The 25,432-nt window shown below is 43.8% G+C and overlaps 1 protein-coding gene across 2 annotated transcripts in view; it reads right to left on the reverse strand.

Moving 5' to 3' along the window:
- The window catches only part of CRTC3 (CREB regulated transcription coactivator 3), a 118,408-nt gene that overhangs the window by 41,690 nt on the left and 51,286 nt on the right, over positions 1-25,432 (reverse strand). For both annotated transcript variants that reach the window (XM_025392553.1, XM_025392552.1), the window contains exons 3-5: positions 10,053-10,172; positions 1,728-1,789; positions 10-72 (exon numbers count right to left, since the gene is read on the reverse strand). In XM_025392553.1, coding sequence (XP_025248338.1) covers positions 10-72; positions 1,728-1,789; positions 10,053-10,172 — 245 coding nt within the window. The remainder of the gene's footprint in view (positions 1-9; positions 73-1,727; positions 1,790-10,052; positions 10,173-25,432) is intronic.

The raw sequence follows: 25,432 nt of genomic DNA on the forward strand, positions 1-25,432 counted from the left end.
CCCATGTACCTGTTAAGTGCAGATGTCAGCCTGAACCCAGGATGCTTTTCGTCTTTCCAAGGAGGCTGCTGCCTTTAAAAACCAGAACAACATAAAAGGAAAAGAAGTCAATCCACGACAGCAAAGGAGGGTCTCAGCACTTGCATTTGAGAACTGGCTCTTCTACTCACCTTGCTCTGCAAGTCACTTAAAAATACCGCACACCTCGCTCATTTTGCTCATCATTGTTAAAATGAGGTAAGACTCAATGATCCTTCCAATCCTGTGATCTTTGATTTCCAGTATAAAAACTACTACAAACCCATAAGGAACAGGATTAGCTAGCTGGGCAGATGAGGAGTTCAGTATACATGTAGGGGGAGCCTTGGCAATCTTGGATGCAAAAATTTTTTATTCCCCTACCAACGGACATGAAGAGGAAGAGAATTGTTACAGTTGCCCAGGGTATGAAAATATTAAGTCTAGCCAATCCTGGTGCTCTGAAAAGCAGAAGACATTTCTTGGATACATAAAAGAAAAATATCAGTTTGGAGATGCCTTTTACTGATGTAATAAAATATTGTATTTATTCTACAACCCTGGATCCCACGATTCTTGAGGGTGGCGGACAACCTACCTGAGGTGGGGACGCACTTTTACCCATCTTTATTTCCTTCCCCAGACCCAGACTACATTATACACAGTAAGTGCTCAGTCAGTATTTGCCCAGAGAATGGATGGAGAGTAGACTTCAATCCGGAGAGCTAAATATTTTTGATACACACATTTTAAACGCCTCCTAAATCTGACTTGGTGATCTGAAAATGATACCAGGCACACAACAGATGCTGCAGGGGCTTTTTCTCAGTTAATTCTATTTTCTGTTACCCTCTGTATTGGGTACAAAAATACTCAAAGAGACCTTAAATCAAATACACTGTGCAAATTACCATTTTAAGAGTCTTTTGTCCTTTTCAGCAGCTTACTAAGACATTCTGAGAAAAAATGCTTATTTTTCTAAGTCTCAAACATAAGAATGCCATATTCTGCTGGTAAACATATTCCAAATGTGTTTCTATTTGGTTTTAAATATGAAGATCTAGATTTCTTTAAATAACTTTTCATTTTAGACTTTCGTATAAGCCTACCATTGGAAATGCTTAGATGTTTGTTTCTGTTTTTGTTTTTTGAGATGGAGTCTCACTCTGTTACCAGGCTGGAGTGCTGTGGCGTGATCTCGGCTCACTGCAACTCCGACTCTCTGGTTCAAGCAATTCTCCTGCTTCAGCCTCCCAAGTAGCTGGGATTACAGGCACACGTCCTCACGCCCAGCTAATTTTTGTATTTTTAGTAGAGACGGGGTTTCATCATGTTGGCCAGGATGGTCTCAATCTCCTGACCTCGTGATCCGCCCGCCTCAGCGTCCCAAAGTACAGGGATTACAGGCGTGAGTCACCGTGCCCAGTCAATAAGGTGTTTTTTGTTTTTGTTTTTGTTTTTAAGAGATGGCATCTTGCTATGCTGCCCAGGCTGGAGTGCAGTAGCTATTCACAGACCCCATCATCGCACACTAGAGCCTCAAAACTCTTGGTCTCAAGTGATCCTCCCACTGAAATTAAATGTTATAAGAGAAAACAGGATTCTATGCTTTATATTAGCAATTTCCAAACAACATTCAAAGTAGATAAAGTGAAGTTATCTAAAAGTAACACATGCCCATTATATCTTTTAAAGTATGGCTTGCTTACCTTGGCCAACTCTCATCCAGAGGCTGTGAGGAATAATTGGCTCCAAAAGCACTACCATCAAAGTAGAATTTTTAATAAAGGAAAAAAACAAATTAATGGAAAGTTGAAGCAGAATTAGCAAGGTGGACTCACGGACAGGTAAAACAACTGAGTTTTTGGCTCTTTATCCCTGTACCTGACAGCTCTTCCTTCATGCTTTCTCTTATCACCCCTCCTCAAGGACAGCCTATTCTGCTGTCTTCTAACCAGTGTTTTCTTTGCATGATTTTTTGTGGGGTGTTTATTATGTTTTGCCTGCCTGGCACCTTTTGTTTGCAGGAACTGTCTCCACTCTCGCTCCAAACCTGGTAACGTTGCCATTCCCTCTGTGCCACACATGAGGAACCCAGGCCCAGGATTCTAGTCTAGGTACTTTAGCCCCTGGAAACAGTGTTTGGCTCAGGGATAGGTTCATGATGCAAACAGAACCAAGGAGAGTGCTTTTGAGTGGGAAAAAAGGAGTGCCCCAATAGGGCTGGTGAGCCCAAGGGCCTTCTGAACCTGGGGGTCTCCCCTTGGGGAAAGCCTATCTGTTACGCCTGAAGTCATCTCAGAAGTGGTACCTCAGAGGTAGGTCTCAATGGTATTATATGACTCCTTGGATCTAGCCCTTGGGCTTCCAGTGACATATGCCAATACATTTTCTGTTTTTCAGTTAAGGTGGGTTCCTGGTATTTATAACCAAAAAAGAGGCGCATTAGATGTGTGAAGAAACGTAAACTTTCCAGTGTTATTGGGGGCACTGTCTTATCAATGTTGTGTTGTTCACTGGGTCTAGCATGGCTTGGAGCATATTCCGGATGCATGGAGACACAAATGGGATGCTGCACTACACACCGAGCAGAGAGGCGTTGTTTTCATTCGTTTAGTTAACTGTTCGCACACAATAGTCTTCTGAAGACACTGTTAATCATATTATTTTGGCAAGAAATCTTCAATGATTTTATTCAGCCTAAAAGGCAAAATCAAAACTTACTGGCTTAATAATTGTGGTGTTCCACAATTTGGGGACATTGGCCTCTTCTGCTCTTGTCTTCCCTTCAACTGTCTGAGTTTCACAAACACAGCCTGTATTTTCCTGCCCCTCTGCCTTTGCTAATGCCATTTCCCCTTTCTCTCCTCCTATGTGGAACGTTGCCTCCTTAACACTCACCCAAACCAAGCCCATTCCTTTTGTCTCCTGGATCACTGATTGGATGAAATATACATTCTGCAGTTACCAGTAATACTTTTCATCCCAAACCTTTATTTCTTAAGGTGGAAATAATAAAGAAGATACAAGCTACACATTAAGACAGAAATGTGAAAACAGATATCTAAGCACCTACTGTGTGCCAGGCCTGTGCTGAGTTCACACTTTATTTAATCTTAATCCTGAGAGGCAGCTATTTCCCCCATTTTACAGCTGAAGAAACTGAGGCTCAGTTCTAGAAGACCTGAGAAATCCAAGATCAGATAGCAGGCCTGGTGGATCAGGGGTCAAACCCACAACTCACTGACACCAAAGCCTGAGAGCTCTCCGCTAAGCTATGCTGCCTCTCAGGAAACAGTGAACTACGCCAAATGCCCCCAGAAAATAGAAAATAGTACCTGGAGTGTTCTGGGAAGAAGGATGGAGGCTATAAGAGAAGGTATAATTGGCTCGGGCTCAGGAGGAAACAGGAGCCTTGAAGGAGTGGGGCCCTATCCTGCAGGCCTGGGCTGGGCAGCTCAAATAAATACAGAATCTGGAATTAGGAAAACGGAGGCTCTCATGAGTTCTTAGTGATTTGGTGGGAAATGTCTTCTTTGCCAGGAGAAGCATTAGGATTGCAAGTTTTATCTTCTACGTATTAGTTTTCTTTGACAAGTCTCATTATCTTATGTCTTAATTTGACTTTAAATCGATAAAATAAAACAGATAATTTCCAAAGAGAGACATTTCTTCAACATTCACTATTAGGCTTAACGTACATGAAGTACAGATGAGGCAAGACCACAGTAGGAGGCAGGAGAGGAAAAGGTGATAAATAGGAAGGCCCGTGAGAGACAAAACCTGTCAGTATTTCTGCTGGCCACGCCATTAGGGAGGAAACACTGAGCCTCAGAACCTATGGTTATCTGCCTTTCTCTTTTCTGCAGATTTGATGAATCTCTGTTCAGAAACACTTAATTTCAGGAAGCAGAAGTTTCCCATTTTTCTCAGTACACTGCCATCTTTAAACTCAATACCTCTGATTTCATAGTACTGATAATACAAATTAGAATGCAGTGGTGTAATAGTCACGTAATGATCAAATGTCGGTGATTTCAATGTTGAGGTATGAGCTAGCATTGTAACCTTCCTGATATTAACAATGTGAAAATATAGTAAATTCCTGGAAATTTTTAATATAATTAGGTTGAGGCATCAAAAGTTAAAAGATGTGACCTCTGAGCTCTCTTAATTTTTACTATCTCATCTAATTTAGTGAATATTTGAAAACCCAAGAGAACCACTCATGTTACACACTTACAGTTAATGCAAGGAATATCTAGAAAAAGTTTATTTGTTCTCTGGAAAATTTCAGAAAACTTCATTCAGGTGGCTTTAAATTACTCCACAACACTGACATGCCCTAAGTCACAACCTTGAGACAGAGGAAACACTCTTATTTATAAACTTGAATTTGCCATTTACTCAAGAAGCATTTCTGGCATCCCCGCCAGGTGCCAGCGTGCCAATGGAAGGGCAGCACAGGCCACCAGGCTTTTAACAACCACATCAGCACCTCCTCCGTTGCTTCCTTAGTTAAGCTTAGTGAAGCCTTTGGCTCAAGAAGATTTCCACTTAAAAAAGGAAGGCAGGGAGGAGGGATAATGAAAAAGATAAACAAAGAAGAGGTGGCTGCAATGGATGGAAACAAAAATTAAAGTTTAAAAAAAAAACCCCACACTCACATGGATCTTTTCTTATCCTTCTGTGCACTCCTCTCTGCCCCTTTGCCTTCCGTCCTGATGTTCCCTGGGGTCCTGTGGCCTCACAGCCTCAGGCCACACCTGCTTGCATTGCTCTGAGAGGCACAGGATGCTCTCAGGATCACTGGGCACCAGGTAGAGTGGGAGCAGGTGGAGGGGGTGGCAGGAGCCTCCGGGCACAGGGGCTTTAGGAGGCGCTTCCTAAGAGCTTCAGGGCCAGTGCCTGTCTTCCTGGTGGAGAGCCCCCGTCCTTCATGCTCGCTTTGGCCAATCCCATCCTTCTCTCGGCCCCACTGTCACCCACAGTCCAGTAACTCATAAATCCATACTTCCAGTTCCCAATAGTTAATTTGTGAACTCCAAGTGCATATTTCCAACTGCCTACTCAACTTCTCTGCCAAAAGACAGCTCAAATTCTACCAAAAATCCAACCAACCACTGTCCCCTTAATCTGTTCCTCTTCTTATAGTCCACCTTATTTAGTAAGGCCACCTTCCACCAAGACACTCAGGTTAGGATCTCAGAGTCATCCCAGTCTGCTCTCTCTCTCCCCAAGCCTCTGCAGTTCTGTGCAGGAAAATCTTCCTCCTTGAATTACTGCTTCAATCCATCAACACAGGGATTGAGGTTGAGGTTCCTCTCAACCTGCGGAGTATTAGATGCAACAGTTCTTACTCTTCCCCAAAGGAAGGGGAACAGCTCTTCGTCTGCTGATAAGAGAGGACATCAGTTGGCCTGTTTACCAGTGGGTGGGGTTACTGAGTCACAGAAGCTGAAAACAAGACCCGCCCCTGTCCCTTTCTTTGTGCTGCTTGACCTGCGGCTGGGTGAGCAGGCGCAGGGTTCCCTTCTCTTGGCTTCCCGTCCCTTTGCGGTCAGGGTACCTGGGCAGGGCTCGGGGCAGCCTGGAAGCCAATCATTTCTCTCCTGCTCTGGAACTCTGTGTTCTGCCAGGGACACGGTTTGTGAGGCAGGCCTGCGGCCTTCCATGCAGCTGGTGGGGTAAGTGGACTCAGAGTCTGGTTAATAGAACCCACCCACCACGACAAGTTTCAGGCTCAGATTGAATACAGAAAACTGGCCATAATTTGGCTCCTTCCTGATTTCTCAGCCATGTGTTTCTTGTCATTCTACTTCCTTTTGTCCCTTTACCTCCAACTGTGTCCCACTAGAAGGCATCTTAAAGTGAAACTGTAAAGGAGGATATGAGTGGCATCTTTTTTAGTCCTTGCATTTATAAGAACATCCTGTTTCCCTCAGCACATGAGAGGCAAATAGGTTGCATGTGGTATCGTGAAGTCAGAATATTTACCCCTTAAAATTCTAAAAACTAATGTTTCCTTGTCCTTTAAGATAAGATGGGTGTTAGGTAAAAGCTGGATTTTGTGATCACTTAAGTTTTGGAAATCCTGGGTTAAAGATGAGAAGTTTCTTAACTGCAGGACTTTTCAGAGCCCTAATATATATGGTCAGGCTCCAAGAGGAGATACAGAGCATGGTGTTTCTCAAATGAAATAGGCCATGCATTTCAAAGAAACAGTGTCCTACAAACCAATGTCCTAACATTTTCCTCTCATTATGATGAAAAGAATCCAAGCAAGGCCCAGCCCAGAGAGGAGAATCAATCCTAATTCTGGTAGGTCTTAGGCATCTCTTCATGACCCTCCATGCTAGTGAACTCTTGACTTCCTTTAGAGGAAGGCATTTTCTATGTTTCTTCAGCATGTCTCCTTCTTTCTCAGTGTGTTACCCACAAGTCTGAGAAAATATTTTATTTGCTATAAATTTATGTTAATAGTTCAGAAGTTCAGCGATGGTGTTTGGGACACAGCACATCCGCCAACCTTGAGGAGCGGGAGTAAGAAGGGCTGCTACAGACTGCGCAGCTGCAGAAGAGCAGAAGGGCTTCTATTCCAAGTGCCCAAGCCCAGGCCCCCAGCCAGGAGCAAGCCCTGGCAGTGCCTCTCCTCTGCCTGTGTGGGGCTAGGCCAGGGCCCAGCTGCAGCTGTGCCTTGGTCTTGTGTGGCCGCCCATGCCAAGAGCAAAGCCCACTCCAGAAGGAATCTCCTGTGCCAGAGCTCTGGGTGCTGTGGCTGCCCACTCTGAGAGGAAGCCAGAATATTTGTTAAACATGTTCATTTTATTTGAGATCACCCTATCATAGGAGTGAACCCTTAGAACACATGTCTAAGCCAGTGTGTCTTAAATAACACCCAAGCTGAGAAACAGCTGTAATAAGAGAATTCTGATTTTTTCCTTTTGTTCTAACAAAGGTTCAAGCCAGTGTTTTATACTTTCAAATGATGAAACTTCATTTAAAAAGTCATAGACAAATGTGCAAGGCCACAATTTTAGGCAAATTATTTCACAACTAACAGAATGAAGGCCACGAAAGCAAAGATGGAATCACAGCCCTCCTCCTCTAAGTTCTCTGGAATAGATTAACACCAAAATAAAATCATCCCATTTCACGGACCCTTGATTCCTCAAGAGACTGGGCTAAAGAACTTTCTTTGCATCAAGAGATGTCCAGTCCCAGGACCCCAACATAAGGGCTTAGGAGACCACAAAGACATGGTTCGTGATCAGTGAATCTGACTCACACTGTCTAACAACTTTAATTTCTCTGCATATTAACTTGGTTTTTGCTTCCCCTTCCTTTAGTAGTTGACTAGCTTTGCTTATGGTCTCAAGTTGATCCATACAGTGCCAGATTATACCCTATCATAAGAGATAGGGTCCCCTGAACACAAGAAGTCATCTCCCTTTCTGGGACTTTGCACTACATTCTCTTCCCTCTGCCTGGAACATACCTCCCAACTGCTTTACTCTCTTAAATCTCAATCATTACCATCTAAAGCCATTTTCCTTTATTATTGCCTGTTTGCTGTCATCTCCCACAGGACTGTAAACTCAAGAAAGCAGGAACTATGTCTTCCTTATTCATCACTGGGTCCCCATGCTTAGAACAGCGCCTGGCACAGAGAAGGGGCTCGGTAAATATCTGCTGAATGAACACTTTATCCTCTTACTTCTTAACCTTCAAGCCTCAGATTTTCCCCCAGGATGCCTTCTTTGTTTCCCCAGACTGGTTCAAGCTGCACCTCTGGCGTGCTCCCACAGCCCCTGAGCTGCCTCCCTGCAGACGCCATACCTGCCGTGGCTGCTTGTTTGCTGAGTAGCCTCTCCCACTGAACTCTGGGCAACTTGAGGTCAGGGGCCATGCTGTTTAATGTTACAGTGAACTAAAATGTCTAAAACGGTGTCTGACCACTAGCACATACTTAACAAATAATTTTTGTAAGTGAATAAACATTCTACTCTTTTTTCTTCAATATCCTCCTCTATTTTGGTTAGTAAAGCTTTATGTATGCTTATACATTTAGACTGTACTTCAAAAGTATCTGAGATAGCCACATATACATACACACATACATATATAGCATAATGTTTAAACTAATATATAGAAATGAGAGCACTGACAGGAGAAAGAGGGAACTGAGAACTGAAAAAGTATACACTGTTTTTTTTTTTTTGAGACGGAGTCTCGCTCTGTTGCCCAGGCTGGAGTGCAGTGGCGCGATCTCAGCTCACTGCAAACTCTACCTCCCAGGTTCACGCCATTCTCCTGCCTCAGCCTGGGACTATAGGCACCCGCCACCACGCCTGGCTAATTTTTTGTAATTTTAGTAGAGACCGGGTTTCATCACGTTAGCCAGGATGGTCTCAATCTCCTGACCTCATGATCTGCCTGCCTCGGCCTCCCAAAGTGTTGGGATTACAGGCATGAGCCACCGTGACCGGCCAAAAAAATATACATTGTTAAATCAAGCAAAGAAACACTCAAAGTCTTTTGCCTGAACATTCTTGGCAATTTGGACAATGGTTTGAGGTACTACTCCATCCTGACATGTGCAAATTTACTGATGAATTGCCTCCGTTTCCTTTTGCCTTTTTCATTCAATGTCAAAGTTATCACACATTCCAGAATAGATTCTCAAGATCATTTATCATCTTTACTTTCCTTGATAACAGCCACATAATATACAAAATCAGAAGTCGGTCCTTCTGTGGACCAAATGTGGTGTGTCCCTAGGGGTGGGAAAAAGGGGAGAGACAAACATTCCCCGGGGTCATTATCCTTGCCTCCAAATAGATTAAAAACTGCAAGAAGCTTGAAGGCAAGAAAAGTTGGGGTTTCCCTAGGGTGCCCCCACAACTCCTGGCTCCCTTGTACAAGGTCCTCCTCACTGCGAGTGGACGCAGGTGGCATGGGGAGGGTAGAGCACAGGCTGGGCCATCACCTGGGCCTGGTCTGAATCCTGAGCAAGTTACTTCACCACACACTCAAGTTTCCTCATCAGAAAATGAGGGTTGAAAAAATAAACGACTCAGTGAGTTTTTGAGGACTAAATGACACATAAATTGCCCATCACAGTGCCTGGCATGGGTAGGTGCTCAGTAAACATGAGTGCCCTGCCCCCACTTCCTGGTTTCTAGGCTTATGAAGCCAGCTCTACCATCACTGCCAGGAATTCAGCTCTCCGCAGCGAGACCCACCCCGCCTTTCTTCTCCTTCCTCCACCCCTGCGACCGAGTACTGAGAAGAATGAAGTAAGAGCACAGTCCCTCTTGGCACACTTCTGTGTCCTCTCCCAAAAAATCCAGCTCAGTTCTGTTCCCCAAAGCCTTCGGCAAAATGCTGGTTGCACAGCAGCACCCACCACTGCCGCCCCATAAACAGCACTGATTAAATGAAACTGTCCGGTGAATTCACCATTTCCTTTCCTTTATTTCTACTTAACAGCATAGAGTTTGGTGTGACTCTACATCACTGCATGAGATTTTCCTATATTCTGGGTTTATTTTAGTTATCACTTACTGAGTTTGAAACATCACAAATAGAAAATCATATGAAATTTCATCTGTAAGTTCCAAAAGCAGGTCAGCAGATCAAAAGAAATACAAATAAATCACATATCTGTATGTCCATTTTTGCTAGATAAACTAAGTCTCTCTAACCTGATCCAAACGCAGGTTTAACTTTAACTTGGCCAGTTTCTGGAGAAAATGCTCAGAACACCCTGCAATGGGACTGAATTACAGGTTGTTTTTGTTGTTATTTCGTTAAACTGAACTTTATTGATGCTATCATAAACACCTACAATGACGCTTCCAAATGCTGACTGCAGAGATGTTTCTCGTTTCCAACTCATTTATTTGTATTGCCTCCTTTCATCAGATAAATGAAGATTTTGAGGCCAAAGGAGAATTGCAGGGAAGATAAATCCTGAACACTTTTCAAACATTTCAGAATGCACACTCCCTTTGAAGAGTAAAAAAGGATATTTGTCGCCCTGGCTTGTCCCCAGACCTTCGGTGCAGGGGGTGGAAGCGGTTCCTGGATGGCCTCTCCACCAGCCCGTGATGGCGGGTTCCCCGAACATTATCAGCTTGGTGAAATGACGGCTGCAGAGAGAAGGGAAGAAGAGTTGGCCTCCAACCATGAAATTGTCACTCACCCTCAAGAACAACTGATAACCACAGCAGATGAAAGGACCGATTTTACAGTTTTACTTATTATACATTAGTGGGCCTTGGGTCAAGGTAAATAAAGTAGTATATGGAACCGTTTCTTTATAATAACCTAAAAATAATGAAAAATAGTCTGTAGTGTGTTAAGAGAAAAGCTGAAAGAAGAATAAAAGCTGTCATGCAATTGGGGGAGGAGAATCAGAAGACGGTGAATTCATATACTAAATCCCAGAAAACTAGAAAGGACACTCTGAAATGTAAAAGAGGTATATTAAAGAAACTGGCAAGCCATGAGGCACCTATTTGTTCTGCACGGTGTCTTTTAAAATTTTTGATTGAATTCACAATGTTTGAAAATTCAGACTTGAGGATTCTAGGGAAAAATCAGAATTTTTTTTTTTTTTTTTTGAGATGGAGTCTTGCTCTGTTGCCTAGGCTGGAGTGCAATGGTGCAATCTTGGCTCACTGCAAACTCCGCCTCCCAGGTTCAAGCAATTCTCCTGCCTCAGCCTCCCAAGTAGCTGGGATTACAGATGTGTGCCACCATGCCCAGCTAATTTTTGTATTTTTAGTAGAGACGGGGTTTCACCATGTTGGTCAGGCTGGTCTTGAACTCCTGACCTCAGGTGATCAGCCCGCCTCAGCCTCCCAAAGTGCTGGGATTACAGGCATGAGCCACCACGCCCAGCCATAAATCAAAATATCGTGGCCACACTGAACCACACTCATCTCAGGCTGAAGTTGAGCGTGGCTGCTCCCTGTAGATGGGACACCCACTCTCTTATTGTGAATCCTTACACACAAACCATTTCACTGACTCATCATTTTAGACATTCAGAGTGTGTAACCCCTGAGTTAAAAAGGGAAAAAGGAATGCGATGTAAATACAAGTGGAAAAAATACAAATCATCAGTCCCTAAATGGTACAAATGAAAGAAACAGATTCAAGATAAATTCATGGTCAATAAATCCAAAATCCTTTTTAAAGAGATGCTTGGGGTACGTTCTTAACATTTTTGAGACTGGCATCACAAAGGGCAACCTTTTTGGTTGTCAAAAGCCAAATCCTAGGCTAGGCCAATAAATCTCACATAATGGGGCAATGTGTATACATTACACAATAGATGTGCTTGTGAAATAAAGAAAACAGATTTTCTTCTCCCATCCCCTCCAGCATTAAGGTGTTACTGACAGAAAAATTGTATATATTTACACTGTACAACATGACATTTTGATATATGTATACATAGCAAAATGATGAAATCAAGTTAATTAACATATCCATCACCTCACATACTAATCATTTAAAACAGAGTTTTCTTTTAGGTCAATTGAGTCACATATAAAATTGGTAGCTCACTGTGAAGGGAATCCTGTGACACAATATGTTTTTATAGGGGACTTCCTTCAGCTAAAAACTAATTTTTCTTTGTTAAACATGGATTTTCTCATTTTGGATTTGAGAATTACTCCTATTTCTCCCAAGTGGACTCATAAAATGTCTGGGTCAATTTAGTCTAACAGTTTTGATCTATTTTTATAATCCAAATCTATAAACTCACAAAATAAAGTTATCTTACCAAGGAACAACTTCTGGGCTGGAAGAAAAATAGCCACTATGATATAGGGAAGCTAGATTTGATCTCAGACAATGGAATACTCTATTCTAGAGAATAATATATTGAAATACCTGAAAAATAATGAGACAAACTGATATCAGGTGCTTCTTGGCAAGATGCAATGAGGACACAGGATCTCTTTTTTTTGAGACAGCGTCTCACTCTGCTGCCCAGGCTGGAGTGCAGTGGCACAATCTTGGCTCACTGCAACCTCCACTTCCCAGGCTCAGCCTCCTGAGTAGCTGGGACTATGGCACATGCCAACATGCCTGGCTAAATTTTTTATTTTTTTGTAGAGACAGGGTCTTGCCATGTTGGTCAGACTGGTCTCGAACTCCTGACCTCAAGTTATCTACCCCACTTGGCCTCCCAAAGTGTTGGGATTATAGGCCTGAGCCACTGCACAATTACTGCCAAACTGGGCTTCTGGAGGCCAGTTCATAGAGTGGGGAGAAGGGTCTTTAGAAGGCGTTCCCAAAATCAGAGTTCCTGAAATGTCTTTTAGACTTCCTATTAAGTTTATATTCTCTGGCTGGGTGAGGTGGCTCGTCTAGAGTCCCAACACTTTGGGAGGTGGAGGTGGGAGAACTGCTTGAGGCCAGGAGTTTGAGACCAGCCTGGGAAACATAGTGAGACCCTGTCTCTACAAAAAATACAAAAATTAGCTCTACACACAAACAAATTAGCTAGGCATGGTGGTGCATGCCTGCAGTCCAACCCAGCACTTTGGGAGCATGAGGTGGGAGGACCACTTGAGGCCAGGAGTTCAAGACCAGCCTGGGTAACAATGCAAGCCCTCACTTCTACAAAAACAAAAACAAAAACAAACATAAAAAAATTAGTGGGGCTTGGTGGTGGCCACCTGTAGTCCTTGCTACCGGGCAGGCTAAGGCGGGAGGATCACTTGAACCCAGGTGTTCAAGGCTGCAGTGAACTACAATCACACCACTGCACTCCAGCCTGGGCAACAGAGCAAGACCTTGTCTCTAAAACAAAACAAAAAACAAAACAAAACAAAAGCTTATATTTTCGATTTACCAGCTGCCTCTTTTGCATTAACCCCGCTGCTGGCCCAAATCCTGTATTACTGCTGGTATTCAGTTGTGGGGTGTTAATCTCTGCTTATATTTGATATTTTCTTCTCTTCCTCACTGTGGCCCAATCTCAACTCTCTGCCCCTGCAGTATTTGATCTAACTCCAAACTATATTTGGCTTAACCTTCTCAATTACTTCTCAAAGACCTGCCTTTCTCATCAAATGAATTAGAGTAGCTGTTCAGTCAGGGAAGCTGGAAACTGAAGGAGGTTTAAGGATGAAGTCTGGGCTGGGTGCAGTGGCTCACACCTGTAATCCCAGCACTTTGGGAGGCCGAGGGAAGTGGATCATCTGAGATCCGGAGTTTGAGACCAGCCTGGGCAACACGACAAAACCCCGCCTCTACTAAAAATACGAAAATTAGCCAGGTATGGTGGCACTAGAATCACTTGAACCCAGGAGGCAGAGGTTGCAGTGAGCCAAGATCATGCCACTGCACTCCAGCCTGGGTGGCAAAGAAATACTATGCCACTCAAAAGGCCGAGTGCTTCACTTTTTCTACTCCTTTTCAAGTTTTATCCAGGTAAGTTCTTACATGGTTATATCTGCAGAGTACATACAGTATTTTCTTTTTTTATTTTATTATTTTTTTGAGACAGAGTCTTGCTGTGTCGCCCAGGCTGGACTGTAGTGGCGTGATCTCAGCTCATTGCAGCCTCACCTCCCTGGTTCAAGCAATTCCCCTGCCTCAGCCTCCCCAGTAGCTGGGATTATAGGCACATGCAACCACTCCCAGCTAATTTCTTTGTATTTTTAGTAGAGACGGGGATTCACCATGTTGGCCAGGCTGGTCTCGAACTCCTGACCTAAGCCAATCCGCCCGCCTCGGCCTCCCAATGTACTGGGATTACAGGCGTGAGCCATTGTACCCAGCCTATTTATTTTATTTTTATTTTTATTTTTATGTTTTTTTCTCGAGATAGAGTCTCGCTCTGTCCCCCAGGCTGAAGTGCAGTGGCGTGATCTTGGCTCACTGCAAGCTCCACCTCCAGGGTTCACACCATTCTCCTGCCTCAGTCTCCCGAGTAGCTGGGACTACAGGTGCCCGCCACCAAGCCCGGCTAATTTTTTTTTGTATTTTTAGTAGAGATGTGGTTTCACCATGTTAGCCAGGATGGTCTCAATCTCCTGACCTTGTGATCCGCCCACCTCGGCCTCCCAAACCGCTGGGATTACAGGCGTGAGCCACCGTGCCCGGCCATTTTTTAATTTTTTGAGAGTCTCTCTCCGTTGCCCAGGATGGAGTGTGGTGGTGCAATCTTGGCTCGCTGCAACCTCCACCTCCTGGGTTCAAGCAATTCTCCTGCCTTAGCTTCCTGAGTAGCTGGGATTAAAGGTGCCCGCCACCACACCCGGCCAATTTTTGTATTTTTAGTAGAGATGGGGTTTCACCATGTTGGCCACACTGGTCTTGAACTCCTGACCTCAAGTGATCCGCCCGCCTCGGCCTCCCAAAGTACTGGGATTACAGGCGTGAGCAATTGCACCTGGCCAGTATTTTAAACATTTCACGTTGCCAGTCAAAGAATGTATCATTTGGGCTGGTTGTAGTGGCTCATGTCTATAATCCTAGAACTGCAGGAGGCCAAGGGGGAGGGTCACTTGAGGCCAGGAGTTAGAGTCCAGCCTGGACAACACAGTGAGACCCTGTCTCTACAAAAATTTTTGTTAAATTAGCTGGTGTGGTGACATGCACCTGTAGTGCTAGCTACTCAGGAGGCTGAGGCTGAGGCTCAGGATCCCTTGACCCCAAAAATTTCAGGCTACAGTGAGCTATGATTGTGCCACTGTACTCCAGCCTGGGTGGCAGAACAAGACTCTGTCTCTTAAAAATAACAACAGGCTGGGCGCCGTGGCTCATGCCTGTAATCCCACCACTTTGGGAGGCTGAGGTGGGTGGATCACAAGGTCAGGAGTTCAAGACCAGCCTGGCCAACATGGTGAAATCCCATCTCTACTAAAAATACAAAAATTAGCTGGGCATGGTGGCGCATGCCTGTAATCCTAGCTACTCAGGAAGCTGAGGCAGGAGAATCGCTTGAACCCAGGAAGCAGAGGTTGCAGTGAGCTGAGATCACGCCACTACACTCCAGCCCGGGTGACAGAGTGAGACTCTGTCTCAGAAAATAAAAATAAAAATAACAACAACAACAACACCCCAAAAATACATATGTTTCAGAGTCAAAGAAACAGTTCAAGTTCAGGATGTTCCACTTATTAACAAGTTACTTCATCTTCCTTATCAAAAAAGTGGAAATGATAATAACTTCCACGGGCTTGTTGAGAAGACAAAATGATGTTACATACGTAAGAGTTGCTTGTCCCAGGGATACCCAGACATTGGAAAGGAGGATGAGTGTCTGCATGGTGGAACACTGGGAAGCATCTTGTCAAAGGTGGGGCTAACCTGCAGAGCCCTTTCATGGTCAGGAGTAGCAGCATCACTATTAGGGACTGCCCCAGCATTCTGAGCCTCCCACAGTGCTCCCCAAGGGTCCTACAGCTCAGGCACCATCTGTTGCCATTGCAAATCACCTCAGACGTCACCCAGCTGCAGCCTGGGATGAATGGCTAAAAAAAAGTTGACTGGCCCACGTGACTTGCTTTGGCCAATGGCTTATGAGCAAATGTGATGTTCATATTGTTCGAACAGAAACTCATATTCTTCCTTCTGCCATGAGACTACCACGTCTTAAGTAGGGGATGCTCCCTCAGCCTCAGTTACGACAGAGAAGATACACAGAGGAGAGCCATAAAAGGTATTCCGGCACCACTGGCAAGTAACATGAGTGAAAAATAAATGTTTGTTGAGAGTCTGAGTGTTTAGATTGTTACAAAAGCAAAGCTGGCTAATATGGTAGTGATGGCAGAGAGAGACTGAATGAAATAGAAAATTCCATTTTTCTTACCTTTTTTTTTTTTTTTGAGACAGAGTCACACTCTGTCCCCAGGCTGTAGTGCAGTAGTGTGATCTCAGCTCACCGTAACCTCTGCCTCCCAAGTTCGAGCAACTCTCCTGCCTCAGCCTCTTGAGTAGCTGGGAGTACAGGCATGTGCCATCACGCCTGGCTAATTTTTTTATTTTTTTTATTTTTAGTAGAGATGGTTTTGCCATGTTGCCCAGGCTGGTCTCGATCTCCTGGCCTCAAGTGATCCACCCACCTTGGCTTCCCAAAGTGCTGGGATTACAGGCGTGAGTGAGTCACTGCGCCTGACCTCATTTTCTTGAAGAACAAGGGAGGTGTAAGTCAAAAGAAGCTGCGAATGGCAGCCAGGCACAGTGGCTTAGGCCTGTAATCCCAGCACTTTGGGAGGCTGATGTGGGTGGATCGCTTGAGCTCATAAGTTCGAGACCAGTCTGGGCAACATGGCAAAACCCCGTCTTTACAAAAAATACAAAAATTTGTCAGGTGTGGTGGTTCACGCTTGTAGTCCCAGCTACTTGGAAGGCTGAGGCAGGAGGATCACTTGAGCCCGGGAGGCAGAGATCCTGCCACTACACTCCAGACTGGGTGACAGAGGGGAAACCCTGTCTCTAAATAAATAAATACAGAAAGCAAACAAGAAAGAAATGAACCTATAAACGGGAATTGACGTATTTTAAGGAGGGCCTTAGGCTCAGGCTCTGAAAAGCACTCTCCTGTTTCAGAACATGGGACCTAGACATCAAATGAGGAAGAGAGGGCTTCTGTGCCTCCATATAGAAATGCTTCTCCACATCAGTGTCTGGAATCCAGTGCTAGATAGACCGGGGAGGGGAGTGACATGGCTAATGCTAATGGCAGAACTCTTTCTGTAATCAAACAGCACACGTGAATCTTCCAAAAGAAGCAGAGTTGTGGATTTCCAGGTAGAAGTTTAGAGCTAATGGCAGACAGTACCATACTCCCGGAGTACTTCCCCAAGGGACCTGGAGCTCAGTTACATGAGATCTCAGTTACATGTAGGTGCACACCTACCTATCCCATAGCATCTGAAAGCTGCAGCCTGGGATGAATGACTGAAAAGTTGCAACTAGGTTTCGTCACCTGGGGGGAAATTACTTCCTCTAATTTAGACACTATTGATCTATCAATGTGACCTACGTTTGCATTAACTATTTGGGTAGATGTACCATACTGTTGGCATATCACTATGTTTGTGGTTAATTAGAAACTCCAGATCCTACTTGACTGGTAAACCATAAGCAGATTCCTACATAAGCCCATGCTGTGTTAGGAAATAAGCTGAAGTCCAAGAATTGGAGAGTTGTTGTTTATTATCAACTAGGAAGATTATCATTAGTAAAATTATATATGGTACAGTATATTCTTTATGTGTGAACAATCAAGACATACTTTTTTCTTCCGCAGCTAAGTAGAAAAATAAATTCTAGCTTATAGTTGTATTTTTATACAAAGTTATTAAAAACAGGAGAAATGTAATTTCCAAATACCTTGAAGTGAAATATGGGTTTCTAAATGCTAATGGTATGACCAAATACATCCTTCCATGTAAGAAGTTCTACAGGGCCAGGCACAGTGGCTCACACCTATAATCCCAGCACTTTGGGAGGCCAAGGTGGGTGGATCATGAAGTCAGGAGTTTGAGACCAGTCTGGCCAACATGGTGAAACCCCATCTCTACTAAAAACACAAAAACTAGGTGGGCATGGTAGTGGGTATCCATAGTCCCAGCTACTGGGGAGGCTAAAGCAGGAGAATTGCTTGAACCTGGGAGGCAGAAGTTGCAGTGAGCTGAGATTGCGCCACTGCATTCCAGCCTGGGCGACAAAGCGAGACTCCATCTCAAAAAAAACCAAAAAGTTCTACCAAGTTTTAAAAAAAATATTAAAAACATGCAGAAAAGCAGGAGTAAGCATATAAATGGTTAATACCTTGAAAAAGTATTGATCCAGAATACCACAACCTCAGCATCTTTACAAAGGGGTGCCTAATCGATATTCTCAAACAGAAGCAATTCTACATAGGACAACTCTTGGTAGCTTCAATGACAGGCCTCATGATGACTCATGATCAAGAAAAAAAGTGATAAAACTCCTGCAAGAGCAATATGTATTTTCCTGGAATACCACTGTCAACACTGGGAATGTATACTGGCATGAAGCTTCAATATTACAGAGGACTGCACTGGAATGTGAGGTCACAATTATTTTATGCTTGAGCCAGGGGTCATTTATGTGGCAACTTCAACCATCTCAGCGGTGAGCCAGAAAGCAAAGAAAGCCTCTAAATAACAAAAATGGATAAGAACCCCAGAGGACAGCAGTTAGAAAGGAACCCCACCAGTTCTCCATTATACCCCACCCAAGTCTAACAAACTGAGGCACCTCGTTTTCCAGCTTGCAGCAGGTGAAAATAAGGTGGGGATAGGCAAAGGAAGGGAACTGGAGTTGCTGGCTTAGCAGAGAGAGCTACACAAGTAAAAGCAAGAGGGAGTGGAATTCTGTTCTTTCTGTCTACAGATGGGAAACCAAGATCCAGAGAGCTGAAGTGATTTTTCTCAAGATCACAGAGCTAGTTTGTAGTGGCCTAAAAACTTAAACTCAGGATCCCGAGCCTCACTCAGTATTCTCTTCACCTCACCGCTTTGCCTCCTTTGCTATATAGCCTACATAAAATCAATTCTTTTTGAGATTTTAGACAGATTTGTACTGATATATACAGAAGTTTAAAAAAAAAAAAAAAAACTATTAAGAAATTTTCCAGACTGGGTGCCATGGCTCCTGCCTGTAATCCCAGTACTTTGGGAAGTCATAGTGGGAGGCCTGCTTGAGCCCAGGAGTTCGAGACCAGCCTGGGCAGCATAGCCAGACCTTGTGTCTGCTAAGAATTTAAAAACTAGCTAGGCACAGTGGCACACACCTGTAGTCCCAGCTACTTGGGAGGCTGAGGCGGGAAGATACCTTGAGCACAGGAGGTGGAGGCTGCAGTGAGCTATCATCATACCACTGCACTCCAGCCTGGGGGACACAGTGAGACCTTGTTGCTTAAAAAAAGAAAAATGAAAAAGAAATTCTCCAGATAAATTGTACTACGTTCTCCTAAATCTACTGAAGATTTAAGATTCAATTACAGGATAACAGTCTTGCTAAGATACCTGACTATGAAGCAATATAAACGGCACACCTACAAATTGACATTGGCTCCAGTAGTCTCATTTGGAGTAAGTAACTAACTTAATATTACGTAAATGGTTAGCTAAAAGTCACAAAGCTATTCATTGACGACAATGCTTCCTCTGATAGAATTGAAATGCTACCCCAACTCTTCTTAATTCCTCTGTATACTTGGGTTTGTATGTGTTTCCAACAGAGCTTGGGTAGGAGAGGAGACTAGTTGGAAATGTAGCTGGTATAGAGACACCAGATAGGGTAGTTAATGCTTGGTTCTGATGGCATCCTTAAACTCATCATTTAGCTCTACCGGCCGCCAGCTTGCCCGTGATGCTGCTTGGTTCTTCTTTAGTTCACGTCTTCAGTTCTTGACAAATCCGCGGGAGATTGGCCACCAGTACTAAATAAATTTCTGTTGGTGTCCAGGCTGGGCAACATAATGAGACCACACTCTTTTTAAAAAATTCCGCTGGGGGCCGGGCGCGGTGGCTCACGCCTGTAATCCCAGCACTTTGGGAGGCTGAGGTGGGCGGATCACCTAAGGTCAGGAGTTGAAGACCAGCCTGACCAATACGGTGAAACCCCGTGTCTACTAAAAATACAAAATTAGCCAAGCATGGTGGTACATGCCTGTAATCCCAGCTACTGGGGAGGCTGAAGCAGGAGAATTGTTTGAATCCAGGAGACGGAGGTTGCAGTGAGCTGAGATTGCACCATTGCACTCCAGTCTGGGCAACAGGAACGAAACTCCATCTTAAAAAAAAAAAAAAAATCCTTTGGGGAAGAGTGGAGATTTAACAAGTTTAGGAAGTAAGGCAGGTTCCTGAAGCTTGCAGGGCTCTTTATTTATATGTAGGCTAAAGCTAATGGAAGATGTTATAGCCTCCCTGTTTAAAAAAGGACAAGTCTAAATAACAAAGGAACAACTGTGCCTCTCTTGGGAACCCAGCTGGAGCTCATTCTAGGCACTGCCAGCACCTCCTTTGATTCTCATGACAAGTGGGGGAGTCGTGAAGGCCTGCCTACAACAAAGGGGCTGCTATTAATTCACACTGCCTTGGGGTTAAATGGATCATTTAAGTCTACCTTATAAACTAAGCCGAATAAAAAAGGATGTCATACTTGGTTAAATACCCTATTATAACATCATTCAAAAAAAAGAAAAGAGGGGCCAGGCGTGGTGGCTCAAGCCTGTAATCCCAGCACTTTGGGAGGCCGAGACGGGCGATCACGAGGTCAGGAAATCGAGACCATCCTGGCTAACACGGTGAAACCCTGTCTCTACTAAAAAATACAAAAAACTAGCCGGGCGACGTGGCGGGCGCCTGTAGTCCCAGCTACTCAGGAGGCTGAGGCAGGAGAATGGCGTAAACCCGGGAGGCGGAGCTTGCAGTGAGCTGAGATCCGGCCACTGCACTCTAGCCTGGGCGACAGAGCGAGACTCCGTCTCAAAAAAAAAAAAAAAAAGAAAAGAGAAACTTAAAGAGAAGTTCAAAATGTATTACAAACCTCCAGCATCAGACCTGCCAGCACCCAGCCAGCCTCTCTGACAGCAGCCTCCGACACTCTTCCTTTGCCCTGTGCAGGGCCTAGGTATGCCAGCAGGCAGGGGCTTCGGGTCACAAAACTCCTGTGAGGCTCCTAGCTGTTCTGGGTTTTGGAAGGCTTTTCCCCCAGCAGCCTGCCAAGCATTACACTATCTCCGGGGCTAGTCTAGTCCATTCTCGCATAAGTGATTAGACCCTCAGAGCCCTTGAACCACCTAGATGGCTTTTTTGTTTGTTTTTAACCTGGAGGCTATGCCTTTTTTGACCAGCTGATTTGGGGATCCAATCTTCTCCAAAGGACTAAATAAGCCTTGCTGTGAGGAATGAAAAGAAGAGATGAAGAGCAGAGCAGACCAGCGAAGGTGCCAGCACCCAACCTTCTGATTTAGGCCCTGGCCTATCACCATGTCTGTGGCCCTTGTGTTGCCCCTTCCCAGTCTGTATTTTTAAATGAAAGATAAAAGGGAAGTAAAGTTAACAGATAGACTAAGTTAAAAGGTGACTCCAGAAAATGATAGAGATAAAACTGTTTTGGGGTTGTTCTGTTTTGTTTTTAGCAGGTAAAGTCAATAACAGACCAATCAAAATGATCACAGAGGGCCAGGCAAAACAGTATCTCAAAACAAGAAATAACGGCTGGGCATGGTGGTGGCTCACACCTGTAATCCCAGCACTTTGGGAGGCCGAGGTAGGAGGATCACTTGAGCTCAAGAGTACAAGACCAGCCTGGGCAACACAGACAGACCCCATCTCTTAAAAAAAGAAGAAGAAGAAGAAATAACAACAACGCATGAAACACTCCCAGAGTTCATGCTGGGGGATCCTGCTCAAGAAAAGGTGGAGAATAAGGTCTATGTCTCAGGCAGGGCTTCTCACCTGGAGAAGGTGGGTGACGTTTATTCCCTGACCGTGATAGAGTAGGCTGTAGCAGTGAGACCTCGGATTTCTCCCCCAGCATCTTCCCTCCAGCATTTGCACAGTGGCAGCCACACAGTGGGCTCCAACACATGTTTGCTGAATTACATAATGTTTCTAAATGATTTGGCTCCAAAGAGGAATGTGTACCTCCAGGGAATTTACAGGATGAGCACAGGGTATGGGGAAAACATTAGAAGTTCTGTTTCCACTTAGTTTTCTATTTTTTTGTGTACTTAATATTAACAATATATACAATAACAATATATACAATACAGTGTTATATGTACATAATTTAAAAAACAAAGAACATACCCAAATTGGGGATATAAAACTCTTTTCACTACTAGGCTGCATAATCAAAAAGTTTAAATGCAAAATGTTAATAATTATTAAAAACTGGTGAGGGCTATAGGGGAGCTTCTTATTCTTCTCTTTCTACTTTTCTGCACAGTTACAAATTTCCACGATAAAATGAAGAATTTCAGCTTCAAGTTCTCAGGGATGGCATGGCAGGGTGAATGCAAACCCAAGCCTCTAAAGGCATTTTACTGTCTTTCCAGGGAGCGCCACCCAAGCCTCCACAGAAGTAGAAGTTTTAAACTGCCTGTTCCCATCCCTGCCTCCCTACCTGGTGTGATATCTTTGGTGGTGAGGGAGGCCTTCTGTTGAGTGTAGTTCTCCTTTTAACTTTAATGCTAATAGGACAATGACTAGAGAAATATGTTCTGGGTAAATCAGGTTTGCCCATTTATCTCCTCCAGAGGAAACTGATTTGCTTCTTATGGTGATAGAAAGGAACTGCAGAAGGGAAGAACTGGCTTTTGATCAACTAAGACGTGAGCAGTGACAGGAGTCCAGCCTAGTGGCTGGTGAGGGAACTGGCCAAAGGCACCCTTGGAGGCCAGAAGGGTCAGGTAGGCACTTCAGGGCAAGTAGGAAATAAGTCAAAGTGCCTGTTCATCCCACCACCAACCTCTTCCTGCCGTAGGAAACATATGTAAAAGACAGACACCTGCCAGACTGCCTACTCCCTCCTTTCACCCCCACTGCATTCTGAATCACACCAGATCCACCACTGTGATTCAACTTGGTAGGACACTTCACTGAGTTTAGAAGAGATCTGTAATTTGGAATTAAAAGAGAAAAAACAAAGGGGAGGAGACAGATGAAACAAGAATGGCAAAATGTTGAAAAATATTGAATCTGGTGATGAGTCTAAGGGGGTTCTTTATTCTACTTTGGGGTAGATTTTACATTTCCAAACAAGAAGTTTAATTTTTTAATTACAATTATGATACTGTCATAAATTAAAGGTGCCTTTTCAGTTTTAACTCAGTAACTTCTACATACATGCCAAAAAAAGAGATGAAGGCCATGTTTTCTACCATCTAACCAGCAAACAAAACAAAACAAAACAACTTTTTTTCACACTATTGATAACTTTAAAAGGACAAAGTAAGTGTACGATGTCACAAAGGAGCTAGGAAAGTATAAGAGAAAACATGTCTGGAAAGAATAAAATGCTCTGGAATATTTAGTTAGATATAGCACATGGTAATTCTAAATAAAGCATATTGAGTTTTTTAAAAAACTTACATCCTGTTTTTGATTTAAAAGAGCATAGGGTACTTTTCGTCATCTGGCCACTGGCTCATGAAAAGACACACACAGTGTCCTTGTCCTGTTGTCTGGACTCATAAGCCACAGAATTTGGAATGACCTTCCGGGCCAGCCAATGCAACCAGACAGCATCCTCACCAAAGGCCATCTAGCCGCCACCAGACCCCTCTGAAGATGGGAACGGAGTACTTTCCCAGGCAGGCCACTCCTTTCTCATCCAGCCATGCTTCTGGTATGTTCTCCCTTAGGCTGAGCTGTAAAGTGTTCCTAAGCAATCACTATCTCTTGGGAGAATCTGCCCAGATGAGAGGTTGCTAAAAATTCATCATGGTTTAAACAGCAGAAAAAAACAAAAATAAAATTTAAAAAAAAAAAATCATCATGGTAAGAACTTTAGTCTCCATGACAAACCAAGCTACCAAAAATGGAAGAACTGGTCCCTGAAACCAGATTCTCCATTTAATTTGAGTTAAAGCCATAACTGGATCTGGGTGCTTGTTTGGAGATTGAGTTGGTCTGGCATTCCTTTTGTCAAACAAACAGAAAAACCTAGCAGGCCGAGTGCAGTGGCTCACACCTGTAATCACAGCACTTTGGAAAGAGGCTGAGGCGGGTAGATCACCTGAGGTCAGGAGTTTGAGAGCAGCCTGGCAAACATGGTGAAACCCTGTCTCTACTGAAAATACAAAAATTAGCTGGATGTGGTGGCACACGCCTGTAGTCCTAGCTACTGGGGAGGCTGAGGCAGGAGAGTTGCTTAAACCAAGGAGGCGGAGGTTGCAGTGAGCCGAGACTGTGCCATTGTACTCCAGCATGGGCGACAGAACAAGGCTCTGTCTCAAAAAAAAAAAAAAAAAGGAAATACATTTAATCTTTGTAATCATTCAGACACTTGCTCTAAAATCACAATGAAACGTACAGAGAAATGCTAAAGAATTTTTTCCCAGGGGAAGGCAAGAGCCAGTGTGAGGCTTTTGCCTATGACACAATAATTACTACCTCATTTCCTCTTTCCTTCCTTATAAGCCAGCCTTAGAGCCTACTCGGTCAAGCTATAGTGGACAGGGCCAGGATGTTCCAGGCCATGGTCCTCTTCCTTGACCCAAGAACCAGGACTGTCCACTTCCCCAAGGCTATCGGTCCCCAGTGGGGAAGAGTGGAGCACAGCTGTCCCTCAGTACAGCAGGGGTATTGGTTTCAGAGCCCCCTACAGACACCAAAATCTATGCATACTCAAATCCCTGATATAAAAGGGCACAGTATTTGTATGTAACCTACAAACATCCTTCCATATACTATAAATCACCTCTAAATTATTTATAATACCTAATACAAAGCAAATGCAATGTAAATAATTGTCATACTGTATTGTTTAGGGGATAATGACAAAGAAAAAACATGTTTAGTAAGGATGCAATTTTTTTCCTAATATTTTTGATCTGTAATTGGTTGAATCCACATATGCAAAACCCTCAGATAACGGAGGGCCAACTGTACAGGCAAAGATCCACACCTCACAGGCACACAGCAAGATTTAGCTTCTTAGACACAGAACAGACAGATTACAGGCACTTAGAATCATTAGTAAATAAGAAAATTCAGACCCTGTTGTAATCATCACTTTTAAAGATAACTAACCAGCTTACATCACATTATTTAAATAAGTAATATATTGGCATTCTCAACAAATACACAATATAACTGGAGAGTGACAAGGCATCCTCAATTCTTGTTCCCCTTCGACCCAGTTCCCACCTCGCAATGGATAACCAGATTTTTTGCTTCTTGTGAGTCCTTTGAAATAGTGATTATGCATGTACAGCAAATAACAATACACACTACTTCTGCTCTTTATTATACATATATGTATAATATGATAACTATATATATGCATTTATAATTTGCCATCTTTACCTTTTTTTTTTCTTTTTGAGATGGAGTCTTGCTCTGTCGCCCAGGCTAGAGTGCAATGGCACGATCTCAGCTTACTATACCTTTCGTCTCCCAGGTTCAAGCAACTCTCCTGTCTCAGCCTCCTGAGTAGTTAGTAGCTGGTATTACAGGCATACACCACCAGGCCTTGCTAATTTTTGTATTTTTAGTAGAGACGGGGTTTTGCCATGTTGGCCAGGCTGGTCTTGAACTCCTAACCTCAGATGATCTTCCCACCTCTAGCGCTGGGATTACAGGGGTAAGCCACCGTGCCCAGCCCATCTTTACCATTTTTAAGTGTACAGTTCAGTGGTAATAAATACATTTGGCAGGGCGCGGTGGCTCAC

This window comes from Theropithecus gelada, chromosome 7b, assembly GCF_003255815.1.
Source record: "Theropithecus gelada isolate Dixy chromosome 7b, Tgel_1.0, whole genome shotgun sequence".
NCBI classification, from domain to species: domain Eukaryota; kingdom Metazoa; phylum Chordata; class Mammalia; order Primates; family Cercopithecidae; genus Theropithecus; species Theropithecus gelada.